Below are 11,177 nucleotides of genomic sequence, written 5' to 3'. Positions count from 1 at the left end.
ACTTTCACTTTGAATTTTGAGCGCTTCTTCAGCTAAACCAAATAAGCACCTACACGTAGGGCTTTCAGTATGTTTACTTTCTAGATATTCTGCAATTTCGATTTGACCTCCTCTTTTTCCCAGTAGTCAGTCAAAACAAGTTTTCAAAAGCTCAAGCGGTTTTACATATTTTAGTTTTGCTATTTATTTTATTTTAGTCTTTTCTTCATTTTTTGAGAACACGAGAGAATTTTGTATCCTGCTTTCTACCCCACTTGACTTTTGCCGCGTGACTTCTTCACTACTTCCCTGCAGCTCTAATGATAACGATCACCTGGGAAGTTCTTCCACCTGAAGCCTAACGAGAGGGAAATCCCGCAGCGGGTGGGAAGAAAGAAAGGTCTGAAACCTCGGGTCCTCAGGAGGAGGAGGAAGGGGCACCGCCTCCACGAGTAGGCGCGTGGCTCCAAGGAAAACACCAGGACCACACCTCCGCGGGCACGTGGCCCGATTGGCCAATTGCCACACTGAAGCTCTGCTCTGTTTTTTGATTGGTTTGGGAGGAGACGCCCACCACACTGGGATCGGCCCATTGCAGGGTTTGGACCCAGACGGTGGCCCGCGGAGGACAAGGGCCTGCGGAAAGGAGCTGAGGTTTTGCAGTGTGACGTTTGGGCCGCTGCTGGTGTGCGCGGCACAGCTGGAGTGCGCCTAGGAGTCAGAGAACCTTGGGGCTGCGGGGGCATGGCGGCGATCTCCGCGGTGTCGGTGCTGCTGCTGGCGGCGGAGAGGAACCAATGGCAGCGGTTCCCTTGCCTGATGCGGCCGCCGAGGTAGGTGCCTCTTTCAGAGATTTCTGCCTTCTGTCCGGGTTTCGAGAGGGAGACGTCCCCACGGGTATCTAGGGGAGATTAAGTCCCTCCCTCTTCTACCCCTTCCCCTTTTCCACCCCCGATCGCCAGTTTGCCCCTATTTTTCCTTTTGTGAGGAGTGGTGGAGGGGTGGATGCAGCTGGGCCTGCCATCCCCTGCTCCCCTTGCTGGAAGGGCTGGGATAACGCGTTTACAGCTCCAAATCGTTTACCTTATGCTTTCACTGCATTCCCTGCGTGTGTGTGCAGCCGGGGGTTGTGGATGGAGAGGCAGGGGACGGGTCTTTATAATCCAGGTTCTAGTGACCCCAAAGGAGTCAACGACTTGCCCAAGATAACACAATTAATAAGTGATGGAGACAGGCAGTCCTCAAAGTCCCTTTTGGTTCAGCTATTCCCCAGTAGGTGTCCAGTTCAGACAAAGGCTGCTGGAGTGCTTTCTGACTTTTGGAAGGAATCAAGTTAACAAAAGCCAGTTTACCTTCCAGAGGGCTGAGAAGTTGTTTTATAGCAAAAGCTCTGTATGCGAGTTTAAACAAAGCTATCAGATGACGCACTCTGGCTAACTAACCAGATTCCACACCTTTTTCAAATTTTGAGCTTAAGCTTTGGTGACAATAACTCATGCAGTGAAGATACCCTCATGCTTCCAGGTAGTAGGCTCCTCCCCCCTCCCCCCTTCCTCCTCCTCCTCTTATTTATAATTCTTTTCTTTTTAATTTGCTGATTTTAGAGAAAGAGAAACATCGATTTGTTGTTCCACTTATTTATGCATTGATTTGTTGATTCTTGTATTTGCCCTGACCAGGGATCAAACCCACAACCTTGGCATATAGGGACAGAGCTTTAACTAACTAAGCTACCAGGTCAGGGCCAGGTAGTATGCTTCTTCATCTCCTCTGCATCATCATCATCATCATCATCATTCTTCTTTATTCTGGAAAGACGGTATGGGTACAGACTCAGAAGTCAGGGATTTCCTTCCCGTTTGCTACTCACTAGTTGTGAGAACAACCCTGGGCAAGTTACTTAGTATCTCGGTGCTTCAATTTTCTGACCTTGGAGGAGGTAATAATACTAGTACCTATAGTAGATAATACTAGTACTTGGATTGTACAAATTAAATGATGCGTGGAAAGAGGCTTAAACAGGATCTGGTGCATATGAATCATCAGTAGGTATAGCCTTTGCAGACTCAAGCACTTTGATCAAGTTTCTTGTTTGCTTTAGTTTTCCACAAGCTACTGTAGATGCCTTGGATTTTCAGTTATGTAATTGTAGGACTCACCCCAGAGCGAAGTAAGACAGTAAAAGCAGTGTTAGTGTTCTTCTCTTTCTCCTGAGTTTTATTTTCTTAAGCTTCCAGGGCTTTTCATAATACTATGCAGACACATTTTCTCTCTTCCCTCTCCCTCTTAAACCTTATATATAGAATTATCTCAAGTAGCTGTCACCTGGAAAGTATTAGAGTTGTGATGGCATCTAGAATTCAAGACCTTATCAGTGTAGACAGCATTTACATTTCTTTTTATATTATGATTCTCTAGTAACTCTGAGAAAAGAAATCTAGTGATAGAATTTTAAAAGTGAGAATAGAAGTTATCTTGATAGGGTGGAATTATCTCATGGAAGTAACTTAATCTTGGTTTTTAAGCCATTCAGTTGTAACTTAGGTAATGGTGAAAAATGGAATCAATCAATCAAAACATTGTTGGGATAGAGGATTATAGTTAAGTGATGTGTGTGTTCAGTTGTTTGTGTTCACTGCGAAATGGCAGAACAAAACTTTAGGTCAGCCATGGCTTTGAAATTTAAGAATCTTAAGCTGTATTTAACAAAATGCAGCCATTTTATAGACACATCTACCCAGGATGGGTCTTGAATCTTATCAGAAATCTACCTGAAGAATGTGATGGGAAGATGCTGTGAACTAGAAAATACCTTGTAAAGATCAGGAAAGTTGATTCCCCTTCCATGAAGACCAAGAAAGTGAGATCAGTTGAATTGCAAAGACATGGGAAAGCAGTAGCCTCTTGGGGAGGTCGTCTTGGGGAAGTCTGGTGGTAAAGCCGTGGGTCTTCCCATCAGTCCTTCCCAGAGGGCGACATCAGGATGAGGGTGCCTCGTGCGGCAGTAAGTGTATAGATTGCCCTGTCGTGAGGAGGGAAAATTTCCCTCTACCCTGCAAGGTTCTGCTGGCTCAAGTAATAAATTGACAGGAGACCCATTAGCAGGAGAAAAACACATTTAGTGTACCTCCTGTGTACATTGGAGAAACACAGGAAAACTAAGAAACTTACCAAAATGGGGGAAGCCATCCCTTTAAATACCACCTTCACTCCAGACTAAAGATGGTAGGGTGAGCCAGTTGAGGGATTAAATACAGTAAACAATGGTGAGATTGTTTTGCACACCTCCACAGATAAGGGCTTGTAGAGATTTAGATATCTTCTTTCCCAAGCAGTGAGGGAAAGAACCTTACAAGTGGAGAGTTCTCTTACAAATGTAAATGTCCTCTTATAAAGGGTAACTTCCACTAGGTTTTCAGAGCTTCTCCCTTGTTTGCTGTTTCTTAAAATTAGCCAGCCTAAAGTGATCAATATCGCCAAAGAGATATAGTTTGGGGTGGCAGACTTCTGCTCCAGGTAAGGCAGCTATCATGAAGAGATTTATTTCCTGCATTTAGAGAGACAGAAGGGAGTCAGAGAGTTACTCCGACACCTGCTGCTTCTCAAGTTACTTTTAATTCAAAATAATCAATATGCCATTGTATGATACCTTGAGGCTGCCTGCCCTGACCCCCAATAAGTTGTCTTAAAAACATTTGGTTCTTGAGAGTGTGAAAAAAATCTTAAGTGTCTTAAAAACCAAAATTCCACCTAGCAACTACAAGGGTATTTCTAGGGGTTGTATAAAATAGAAGGTTTTTGTTTTTGTTTTTGTTTTTAGTAGGAAGAAGGGTGGGGCAAGGGATGAAAAAAAGGGATTGTTCTTAGACCAGGACATCTTATTTTGGGAGGAAGGAAACAGCAAGGGTTTATATCATGTAGGTTGCCTCTTCATTCTATTGGTGGAGGGGATGGAACTGATGCTGACCAGAAAATTCCAGATTGATTAAGATTGTGTTTCTGGGAGAGGTTGAAGCACCAGTTAGAGCAGGTACTAAGTCTATGTTTGGTATTGTGGGCTTTAGCACAAGTGAAGCCATTTCAGGCCTGTGGTGTTTTTTTAATTGATAGTGCCATAATTTGTGGCCCTTCAAACCTCAACCCCGCCTACTATAAAAATCTTATTCCTTAGTACTTAAATTTTCTAGGGAGTGATAATGAAAACAAAACATTGAGAAATGCTGACGCAAAGCGACATGCAGGGCATCACCAGCAGCTGGTCAGTGGGTGGCTCCTTCGGCAAGTCCCATAGCCAGCTTTCTTCCCGCTTCCCTTGTTCAGCTCCTCCCTTTCACTTCTTCTGGCCTAAATAGTCAAACCTGTCTTGTCAGAGGGTTGAGTTAGACAGGTCTTCTTCAAACTGTAGTTTGACCAGTATATTTTACTTAATAAAATAGAATAGAGCTGAATAGAATAGAAACAAAATGCAGGGAAAGTCTCCTTTTATGAAGGGTCTGTTTTGTATGTGTGTGCACTTGGCTGTGAAGTCAAATACAGTTATTACTTTGGATTTTAGCCAAAAAAGAAAAAGTTTGAAAAAAGCTGCACTAGATGATCTTGCAGCACCTTGGCTTTCCAGGCAGTCATCTTTGACTCTGTGCTCGTATATGCCAGTCTCAGGAGCAAGCAGGTTAAATGCTTCATTCAAGGACACACACTGCCATGGAGGACAGCCAGAACTGTAACTCCTGATTTGTAGATTAGTTATCTTTCCACAAAGAATGCCTTAATAAATCACCCTGTAGGCTTACAGTTTAACTAAAGTCATATCTAGACTTGATTTCAAGTTTTTAAATATTTAGATTATTTTGAAAGAATATTGACTGATCTTGCATATCCTGTTTAATTATAACTCCACTTGGACTCATTTTATAGGAGATGGGCTTGGAAGCAAAGAGCCATGACGTATGCAACAACTACAGGTATTAAAAGTTTTTATTGTACTACTTTGCTTTGCTTCAGATTGTAAACTAAGAAACAAATGTTTAATCCCTTAATTTGCACATAATAGAAATGGTTCTCAGATGCTTTTGAAGTTCTGGATTTTCGTTATAATTTTGTTAGTAAGTATTGAGTCATGGTTTTTACCTGTTTCATGTCAACTCTCTTGCTGTTGAGTCTAAAATATGTAGAGAAATATGGAGAACACTTTGTATTTATGTTATTTTTGCCTGACTCTCATAGTGTATTGAATGGGAAAAACATAACTATCTAAATCAATGCTTTATAATATGCATTTTAAATAGCAGGACCTTTTTCTTGAAATAAAACTTTACATGGAATTCCCAATTATAAAACATATTTAAATATAACTTCTGATTCATTGGTGAAACACCCTCCCCCACCCCACTAAATACACCTAATACTTCTCTTGGACTTTATAGATCCTTGTTGAAAAACATTTTTTTAAACTATACAAAGCCTTATTTTTTGAAAATCACTATTATGAACTGCCAAAGTACATTTATTTCATGTGTAATGATGGAAGTGAATTTCCTATATCAATAAAATATCATACCATTACAGCACTTACAACAGCAGACTGGTGCAATACTCATTTATGTGGCAGGGGGACCACACATCCCTGGGCTCAGAGTGATAGAGGTAGTGGGGCAGAGTGTCCGAAAGCTCAGATTCTGGAGTGAAGCTAATCTGGGTTCAAATCTTGAACCCATCGTTTCTTTAGCTATATAATTTCAGGAAAGTACTATCTCTTTCAATCTTAATTTCCTCATTTTAAAAATTAAGATTATAATAATAGTATCTTTTTCATATGATGATTGTGAAGGTTTAAGACCAGATTGAGCCTTTTTACCACAGGACCTAGAGCATGGAAAGTACTTATTTAAAGTTTAATTATTATTACAATAACAAATGAAGAATACACTAGAAGGAATCAATAGCAGATTAGATGAAGCAGAGGGTCCAGTCAGTGATTAAGAAGACAAGGTAGCAGAAAACACCCAATCAGAGCAGCAGAAAGCAAAAAAAAATTTAAATGAAAATAGTTTAAGGGATCTCTGTGGTAATATACAATGTAAGAACATCTGCATAATAGGGGTGCCAAAAGGAAAAGAGAGAGCAAGGGATTGAGAACCTGTGTGAAGAAATAATGACTGAAGACCTCCCTAACCTGGTGAGAGAAGAGCACACATAAGTCCAGGAAATACAGAGTCCTGTACAAGATGACTCCGAAGAGGCCCACACCAAGACATGTTGTAATAAAAATGGCAAAGGTCAGAGATGGAGAGAATCTTAAAAGAAGCAAAACAAGACAGTTACCTACAAAGGGGTTTCCATAAGACTCTCAGCTGACTTCTCAATAGAAACATTTCAGGCCAGTAAGGATTGGTGTGAAATATTCAAAGTGATGAAAACCAAGGACCTACAATCAAAACTACTGCACCCTACAAGGCTGTCATTTAAAACTGAAGGGGAGATAAAAATTTCCCAGAGGAGAAAAAGCTAAAGGAGTTCATCACCAACAAACCAGTATTACAGGAAATGTTAAAGAGGCTTCTTTAAGAGGGGGAAAAAAGGAAGGAGGAACATTAATAGGAATAATAAAATGCCAATAACTGTGTACCTATCAACAATCACTTTAAATGTAAATGGATTAAGCGCTCCAATCAAAAGACATAGGGTAGCTGAATGGATAAAAAAATGACCTGTGTATATGTTGTCTGAAAGAGATCCCTTTTGGATTGAAAAACACACACAAACAAAGTAAAATGTTAGAAAAAGATATTTCATGCAAATGAAAATGAAAAAAAAGCTGAGATAGCAATACTTATATCAAACAAAATAGAACCTTAAAACAAAGGCTATAATAAACAAAGAAGGACATTTCACAAAAATAGTGGCATTAATTCAACAAGAGGATATAACCCTTGTAAACGTTTATACACCCAATACAGGAGCAACCTAAATATATAAAGCAAATCTTTATGGACATAAAGGGAGAGATCAACAGCAAGACAGTCATAGAAGGAGACTTTAGTACCCCATTGAAATCAATAGATAGATCTTCCAGATAGAAAATCAATAAGGAAACCACAGCCTTAAATGACACATTAAACCTGATGGATTTAATTGATATTTTTACTTTACTAAGTTATTTTTTAATCCTTACCCAGGGACATGTTTATTTTAGAGAGAGAGGAAGGGGGAGAGAGAGAGACAGACAGAGACATCGATGTAAAAGAAACATTGGTTGCCTCCTATACATGCCCCAGCTGGGGATCAAATCCACAAGCTAGGTATGTGTCCTGACCAGGAGTCAAACCTGCAGCATTCTGGTACATAGGATGATGTTCCAACCAAGTAAGCCACCCAGGGAGGGTAATTTTTAGAGCATTTCATCCCAAAACAGTAGCACACATTCTTTTCAAATGTACTTGGAACATTTTCCAGGATAGGCCACATGTTAGGCCACAAAACAAATGTCAACAAATTTATGAAGATTAAAATATCATGCATCTTCTCTGACCATAGGTATGAAACTAAAAATCAATTACAAGAAAAAATACTGAAAAACACAAACACATAGAGGCTAAATAACATGTATTAAATAACAATGAGTTAATAATGAAATGAAAGAAATCAAAATATAACTTGAGATAAATGAAAATAAAAACAAAACAACAGAAAACCTATGGGACATAGTGAAAGCAGTCCTAAGAGCAAATTCATAGCAATAATGGCCTATCCTAACAAACAAGAAAAATTTCAAATAAACAATCCAACCTTACACCTAAAGAAAATAGAAAAATAATAACAAACAAAGCCCAAAGTAAGTAGGAAGGAAATAATAAAAGTCAGAATGGAAGTAAACAAAATAGAGTAAATAAAAAATACAAAAGGTTAATGAAACCAAGAGCTTTCTCTTTGAGAAGAGAAACAAGGTTGACAAACTTTTAACCATACTCATAAAGAAAAAAAGAGAGAGAACCCAAATAAATAAAATGAGAGATGAAAGAGAAGTGATAATTGACATACAGAAGTACAAGGGATTATAATAAAATACTGTGAGTAATTATATGCCAACAAATTGGACAATGTGGAGGGAATGGATAAATTCCTAAAACCATACAATCTTCCAAGATTGGATCAAGAAAAAAATATGAACAGGTGATTGCTACCAGCAAAATCAAATCATTAAAAAAAAGAAAGAAAGAAAAAAAACCCTCTCAACAAACAAAAGTCCTGGACTAGGTGGTTTCACAGCTGAGTTTTACTGAATATTCAAAAAAGATTTAACACCTATCCTCAAATTAATCCAAAAAATTCAAAAGGAGGAAAAGTTCCTATTCTCATTCTATATGGCCAGCATATCCTGATTCCAAAACAACACAAAGACATTGCGAAAAGACTACAGGCCAACATCTCTGATGAACATAAATGCAAAAATCCTCCCCAAAAATAAAGCAAGCCAAATTCAGTAATATATTTTAAAAAATTGCCCTGGCTGGCGTAGCTCAGTGGATTGAGCGCGGGCTGCGAACCAAGGTGTCACAGGTTCGATTCCCAGTCAGGGCACATGCCTGGGTTGCAGGCCATCACCCCCAGCAGCCGCACATTGTTTCTCTCTCTCTCTTTCTCCCTCTCTTCCCTCTCTGAAAATAAATAAATAAACTCTTAAAAAAAGATTAAAAAAAATGATCATACACAATGATCAAGTGGAATTTATTCTCAGGATGCAAGGTTGGTTCATCTTCCACAAACCAATTAATGTGATACATCACATAAGCAAAATGAAGGATAAAAATCATATGATCACCTCAACAGATGCAGAAAAACATTTGATAAAATCCAGCACCCATTTTTGATAACCTTCAAAAGTGGGGATAGAGGGAACATACCTCAACATAAAGGCCACGTATGACAAACCAACAGCTAACATCATACTTAATGGGGAAAAACTAAAAGCATTTCTCAAATCTGAAAGAAAATAGGGATGTCTGCTTTCACCACTCTTATTCAACATAGTACTGGAGGTCCTAGCCACAGTAATCAGACAAGAAGAAATAAACACATCCAAACTGAAAAGGAAGAAGTAAAACTCATTATTTGCAGATAACATGAGACTATATATAGAGAACCCTAAAGATTCCACCACATAAACTATTGAAACTCATTAATGAATTCAGTAAATTAGAAGGCCACAATATATTCAGAAATCAGTTGCATTTTTATACATCAATAATGAACTATCAGAAAGAGAAGAAAACAGTCCCATTTACAATTGCATTTAAAAGAATTCCTAGAAATAAATTTAACCAAAGAGGTAAAATGCATTTACTTGGAAAATTATAAGAAATTGAAGAAGGTAGAAATAAATGGAAGTATGTACCCTGCTCATGGATTGGAAGAATTAACATTGTTAAAATGTCCATACTTCCCAAAGCAGTCAATAGATTCAATGCAATCTCTATCAAAATACCAATGGCATATTTCACAAACTAGAATAAATAATCCAAAAATTTATATGGAGCCCCAAAAGACCCCAATAAGCCACAGCAACCTTGAGAAACAAGAACAAAGTTGGAGGAATCATGTGTCCTGGTATTAAACTATACTGAAAGGCTATCATAATCCAAACAGCATGATACTAGCATAAAAACAGACAGATAAATCAATGGAACAGATCAGAGAGCCCCAAAATAATCCCATGCCTGTATGGTCGATTAATCTATGACAAAAGAGTCAAGAACATGCAATGGGGTAAAGAGAGTCTATTCAATAAATAGTGTTGGGAAAATTGGGCAGATACATGCAAAAAAATTAAACTAGATCACCCCACATCATATACAAGAATAAATTTGAAATGGATTAAAGATTAAATGTAAGACTTGAAACCACAGAACTCCTAGAAGAAAACATAGGCAGTAAACTCTGACATTTCTCTTAGCAATATTCTTTCTGGTCTAGTTCCTTGGGCAAGGGAAACAAAAGAAAAAATGAACAAATGGACTATATCAAACTAAAAAGTTTTTGCACAGCAAAGGAAACCATCAACAAAAATGGAGAAGATATTCTATTGAATGGGAGAAGATGTTCATGAATAATATGTCCAATAAGTGGTTAATACCCAAATTATAAAGAACTCATACAACTCAACACCAGAAAAATAAACAATCCAACTAAAAAGTGGGTAGAAGACCTGAACAAACACTTCCCTACAGAGGAGATACAGATGGCTGTTAAACACATGAAGAGATGCTCAATGTCATGAACCATCAGATAAATGCAAATGAAAGGCACAAAGAGACATTACTTCACACCTGTCAGAATGCCTATCATCAGTAAATCCACAAACAACAAGTTTGGGTGAGGACATAGAGAAATGGGAACCCCCTCGTGCAACATTGGTGGGAATGCAAATGGCTGTGGCCACTATGGAAAACGGTATGGACATTCCTCAAACAATTAAAAGTAGAACTAAGTTATGACATCAGTTTCACTTCTGGGTGTATATCTGAGGAAATACAAAATATTCACAAAGATACATCCACCTTTATGTTCATCGCAGCATTACTTACAGTCACCAAGACATGGAAGCAACCCAGGCGTCCATCAGCAGGCAAGTAGATAAAGAAGTGGTACATTGATGCAGTGGAGTATTCCTCAGCCATAAAAAAAAAATGAAATTTTACCATTTGCAACATGAATGGACCATACAGGTGTAATAAATAAAATAAGTCTGACAGAGAAAGTCAAATTCACTTAAATGAGGAATCTTAAAAGAACAAAATAAATAAATAAATAAAACAGAAACAGACTCATGGGGTAGAAAACAAATTTGTGGTTGCCCGGTGGGAAGGGGTTGGAGGGCTTAGTAAAAAAGGTAAAGGGATTGGGAGGTACAAATGGGTAGTTACAGACAGTCATGGGGATAAAGTGCAGCACAGGGAGTATAGTCAGTGATATCGTAATAGCTAAGTATGGTGCCAGGTGGGGACTTGAATTGTCAGCGGATTACGTCGTAAATTATATAGTCACCTAACCACTATGCCGTTCACACGAAACTAATATAAAACAATATTTAATGTCAACTCTAATGTCAACTCTAATTTTTCAATTTTATTGAAAAATAAAATTTTAAAAAGATTACTATTAACTATAATGGGGTTTTTTGTTTATTTTGGTCTTTGGTATAA

At 38.4% G+C, this 11,177-nt stretch overlaps 1 protein-coding gene across 1 annotated transcript in view; it reads left to right on the top strand.

Annotated features, from left to right (window-relative positions):
- Positions 1 to 559: 559 nt before the first annotated feature.
- Positions 560 to 11,177, top strand: part of MCCC1 (methylcrotonoyl-CoA carboxylase 1) — a 58,896-nt gene continuing 48,278 nt past the window's right edge. The window contains exons 1-2 of the mRNA XM_028505050.2: positions 560 to 812; positions 4,894 to 4,940. Of these exons, the coding sequence (XP_028360851.1) occupies positions 724 to 812; positions 4,894 to 4,940 (136 nt within the window). The 5' untranslated portion in view covers positions 560 to 723. The remainder of the gene's footprint in view (positions 813 to 4,893; positions 4,941 to 11,177) is intronic.

The sequence above is a fragment of the Phyllostomus discolor genome, chromosome 2 (assembly GCF_004126475.2).
Source record: "Phyllostomus discolor isolate MPI-MPIP mPhyDis1 chromosome 2, mPhyDis1.pri.v3, whole genome shotgun sequence".
Classification (NCBI taxonomy): domain Eukaryota; kingdom Metazoa; phylum Chordata; class Mammalia; order Chiroptera; family Phyllostomidae; genus Phyllostomus; species Phyllostomus discolor.
This window is presented reverse-complemented; position numbering and strand designations above follow the sequence as displayed.